Here is a 4,404-nt window from a genome sequence, read left to right as displayed (position 1 = left end):
AGAGCAGAAAGTGTTTTGTTTTGGTTTTTTTTTTTTTTTTTTTTAGCTGTTGAGCCATCTCTCAGGTCCTATTATTATTGCTATTAATACATTTGTTTGCTTTCTGAAACTTGGGGAAGTAAATTCTTCTCTCCCTTGGTAGCCAAATGAAATTAGTGGATGGAAAATCTGATGCAATCCCTAATTGTAGCCAAGGTGGTAAATATAACCCTGATGCTCTAGGGAGACTCACTTACCAACAGCGGTCTCTTGGGCAGGGCTGGCATACTGGGTGAAAGGTGGTTTTATCTTCTCCCGAGTCAACCTTAGAACCAGGAGAGAATATTTTTTTTTGTCACAGGACCTGCCACATCAAGATTTTAGAGGCTCTTCTTGGGTCCCTAGCCTGATCAAACTCACTTAATCTCTCTCTAAACCGGAGGAATCTGGTCCTTCAGCAACATTTCTCCTAACTATATTTTTATAGCTGATCACATCTGCTTAATAAATCCCAATGAACAGAGGTATGTGCTAGTGATCTCCCTTTCTACCAACACAAGACTAACTATCTCTGGGTTTTGTCTAGTTTTCTTTGATCTTGAGAGGAGGACTACATGAGTGTTCTGGGGTATCCAAGGTCAGCTAGGCTAAGTAAGATACTTCAGCTAACTGAATCCGTGCTCTAGCCAAGAAGTAGTCGACTTCAGGAAAGAGTGAGAGGAAAGGTTGCGGTTGAAAAAAAAACCTTTAAAATATCACACATTGAAGATCAATTCAAGAGTCAAATTGGGTAAACAATGGACAAATGCAAATTCTTGAGGATGTTTTTGAGAATACAGGATGCCACTCTTTTTCTCTACTTTATCTGTGAATTCCCTTCAATGACTCATATCTTCTCTGGTTGGACACACTCCCTTGTCACTATCTTTGTCTCCATATGTCCCTGGCCTTGGTAATAAAACTATTATAACTATCCCAAACACAGGTTCAGGTGCTTTATGATTTCTCAGATCACTAGCTAACCCAGAGGTAAACGACCCCAGGAGACTCATTCAAGCTGATTCTTGCATACCAAACTTAAAATTTGCCTTGTAAAGATATTTGTGATTTAAGCTACGTATCCAACACTATGCCCTCTTTCTGTCCATTCCGTTTCCTAACTCCTAGCTTCTTGGATTAAAGTTTGGGTCTCTAGCTCCTCTGTCATACAACCATGCCTGGCTCCTTTCTCTCAGCCCTTCCTGGCCCGCTAATGCTATCCCTGTGCAGGATGCCCTCACCTCACCCCCAGCTCCCCATCTCTTCTCTCCTATGATCCCCTGTCGTCCTCATCATCCTCTGTAGTGTTTCAAGAGCTTCTCCAGCCATCCCACTCTCGTCATGAAACACACTTGTTTAGTCAGTGCATTTATCATAGTGATCTAGGTTATCTACGTTATGGTCTCCAGTTAAGTTTACAACCTGGTTTTTCACTATAACCTGTGATAATGCTATCTACGAAGTGTGTTTATCAGGTTGCTAAAATCAGCCATAAATCTGAGTGTGCTTCCCTCAAACACTTCCCCTCCCTGCAGGTCACTGTTGTGTTTTCATTATTTCAAACACAGGTGTGTGCTTCTGAAGTCTTGGCCATCATTTGTAAGTGTTGGCACTTTCTAGTCTTTACTATTTTCCATTTTATTAAAGGCACATAGTCAAGATTTTAAAAATGTAACACCACGAGCCTGCAGTGGAAAAACAAAACCAACTTTTTTGCTCATCACATACACTGCCTGATAATTCTCATGCTGTCAGTCACTGGCAGCCACTGGTTTTAGCATCTCTACAACGTCATCCTTTTGGGATGAAATTCTGTTTGAATACTGAAGTATATAGTTTTCTCAGACTTTTTTTCTACTGACAAGTTGTTCTCCTAACACTAAGAAGTAAAGAAAGGAGCTTTCGCTTTGCCTGAATCCTGATTTGTTCACATTTCAGATGCTTCAGTGAGAAATTTCTCCTTAAAAGGAAGCAAGGAGAGGAATGCAAGCATTGTATAGAACAACTTTGTCCGCAAGAAGAGTCTTCCAGGTGTTTGAAATGTCACCTACTAATTATTGCTTATACCACCATTGATGTGATTTCTGTGGATGGCATATACCAGCTCTTTCCCTAGGAAAAAAGTGTATTTTTTTTCTAGTACCTTCATAATTTCTGCCTACTTGTAATTTTTTAAAACCATTCTTCCTTGATTTTTATCAGGCCTCTCTCCTTTGAAATGTCAGTGAAGCTCATTAATGAAGATTTCCCAGATGACTTTATTCTTATGGGCTTTACCAAGTACCCATGGCTGGATCTCCCTCTCTTCTTTGTCCTCCTGACCTCCTACATGTTTACCTTGCTGGGAAACATTGCTATTATTTTGGTTTCTCAACTCGATTCCCAGCTCCAAAGTCCCATGTATTTCTTCCTTACCAGCCTTTCATTTTTGGATCTCTGTTTTACCACTACAACTGTCCCTCAAATGTTGTTTAACCTTCAGGGACCCAACAAAAACATCACTTATATAGGCTGCATGGCGCAGGCCTATGTGTTTCACTGGCTAGGCTGTACTGAATGTGTTCTTCTTGGTATCATGGCCTTAGATCGCTATGTGGCTGTGTGCAAACCTCTGAGGTACTCTGTCATTATGGACCACAGGCTTTGTCTGCAGCTGTCTGGCACCGCTTGGCTCACTGGTCTGGCCAACTCACTACTACAGTCTACACTTACCATACAGTTGCCCCTGTGTGGGAACCGGATGCTGGACCACTTCTTCTGTGAGTTGCCTGGACTTATTAAGATGTCTTGTGGGAACACCACAGTCAACGAGATTACTCTAACAGTGGTGGCCACATTCTTGATAATGGGTCCCCTCTCCATGATACTTGTATCTTATAGTTACATTGCCCAAACTGTATTCCGAATGCCTTCGGCTGCAGGGAGACTCAAGGCGTTCAATACTTGCTCATCGCACCTGCTGGTGGTGTCTTTATTTTATGGACCAGGGATCTACATCTACATGCAACCCTCAGAGGATGGCTCCCAAGACCTCATCAAGGTCTTGACTCTGTTTTACTGTGTCATCACTCCCATGGCTAACCCGTTCATCTACACGCTGAGGAACAAAGAAGTCATAGGAGCTCTGAAGAGGCTTCTGAGGAAGGCCATGTCAACTAAGGGGATGTAAAAAGTGGTTCTTTATTCTGAATGGAAAGGTCCAACAATAATGTGAAATATCTGTTTTGTCTGAGGTAGGGAATTTTTTGACTTAAAATTTGTAATCTCATACTGCAGCTTCTAGAGTGTATACTCTGGAATTGGATTACAGGTGTATGTCACCACACCCAACTTTAAGGTTTACATCAAATCCACCCTCACACCTCCACTGCCAGGAATGGGTTGATGAGTTGTTGACCAAAGGGGACCCTAGACCCACTCAGACATTGTGGACAAAGTCATGGTCAAGGCTATCGGTTATCCTCACAACCTGATGGTAAGGTCCTGTTAGTGACAATGTCAATTATATCATAGAGCATGAAAAAATTGATCTGGCACCGAACTTGAAGCTTCATTGTAAAAAGGTTCTAGACACACTACTGGAGGAGAAAAGTAATCAATATCACCAAGCTATAAAACCTGCAATGTACAGCAGCAACTACCTGTAAAAACACACTGGTGCAGTAGTGGCACTAATGGGAGCAACCAACTATTTTTTTTAAAAATTAGATTTAAGGTCTTACTCCATGAGATGGAACCCATGCCCGACACTGTTAATGAGACCAAGAAGCTGAGACTAGATAGATAACCCTGACTAATACAATAGGGTCAGGGGAAAACCGACTACTATCGTTCTGCTAAGCGAACCCAGCAATAAAATGATGTCAGTAACATAGTGCTGTGCCTCAGAGAAACTTCTGCAGTAATTAACACAGAGACCCACAACTGAACAATGTGAAGAGAATGAGACACTTGGACACACTCAGTCCTAAATGAAATGTCTTTATCAAGCCCTGCCCCTCAAGCTTCAAGGATCTATGCAAAAGAGGAGGCTGAAAGACTTCAAGAGCCAGACGTGGGAGATGACTCCAAAGAAACAGTGTCCTCCAGACACAACAAGGTTGATCCACAGAGACTCGATACCACACACAAGGCTGAAGACAGAAAGTGGTTACAAAATTCCACCCCTAACCAGGAAGGCTTTTGAAATTGATCCCTGCTAGGAGAGGGAAAATCAGCCCCTCCTTCCAACAGGAGTCACACCGGGGGTGGGTACAGCAGCCCTGCCGGTGGGCACAGCAGTCCTGCCAGTGGCTGTGCTGCCCCATTCCCAGGAGTGCTTGACTAACACAAAATGGAGCATGTGTGTTTTGTTTCGGCTTATTTTAGTATTATTTTGTCTTACTA

The 4,404-nt window shown here is 42.4% G+C and overlaps 1 protein-coding gene across 1 annotated transcript; it reads left to right on the top strand.

Moving 5' to 3' along the window:
- Nucleotides 1-2,236: 2,236 nt before the first annotated feature.
- LOC127665203 (olfactory receptor 2B11-like) lies at nucleotides 2,237-3,187 on the top strand. The gene has a single exon (XM_052157632.1). The coding sequence runs from the start codon at nucleotides 2,237-2,239 to the stop codon at nucleotides 3,185-3,187; it is 951 nt and encodes a 316-aa protein (XP_052013592.1).
- The last annotated feature ends 1,217 nt before the right edge of the window (nucleotides 3,188-4,404 follow it).

Source organism: Apodemus sylvaticus, chromosome 14, assembly GCF_947179515.1.
Source record: "Apodemus sylvaticus chromosome 14, mApoSyl1.1, whole genome shotgun sequence".
Lineage (NCBI taxonomy): Eukaryota > Metazoa > Chordata > Mammalia > Rodentia > Muridae > Apodemus > Apodemus sylvaticus.
Note: the sequence above shows the minus strand (reverse complement) of the source record. Positions and strands in the feature narration are given on the sequence as shown.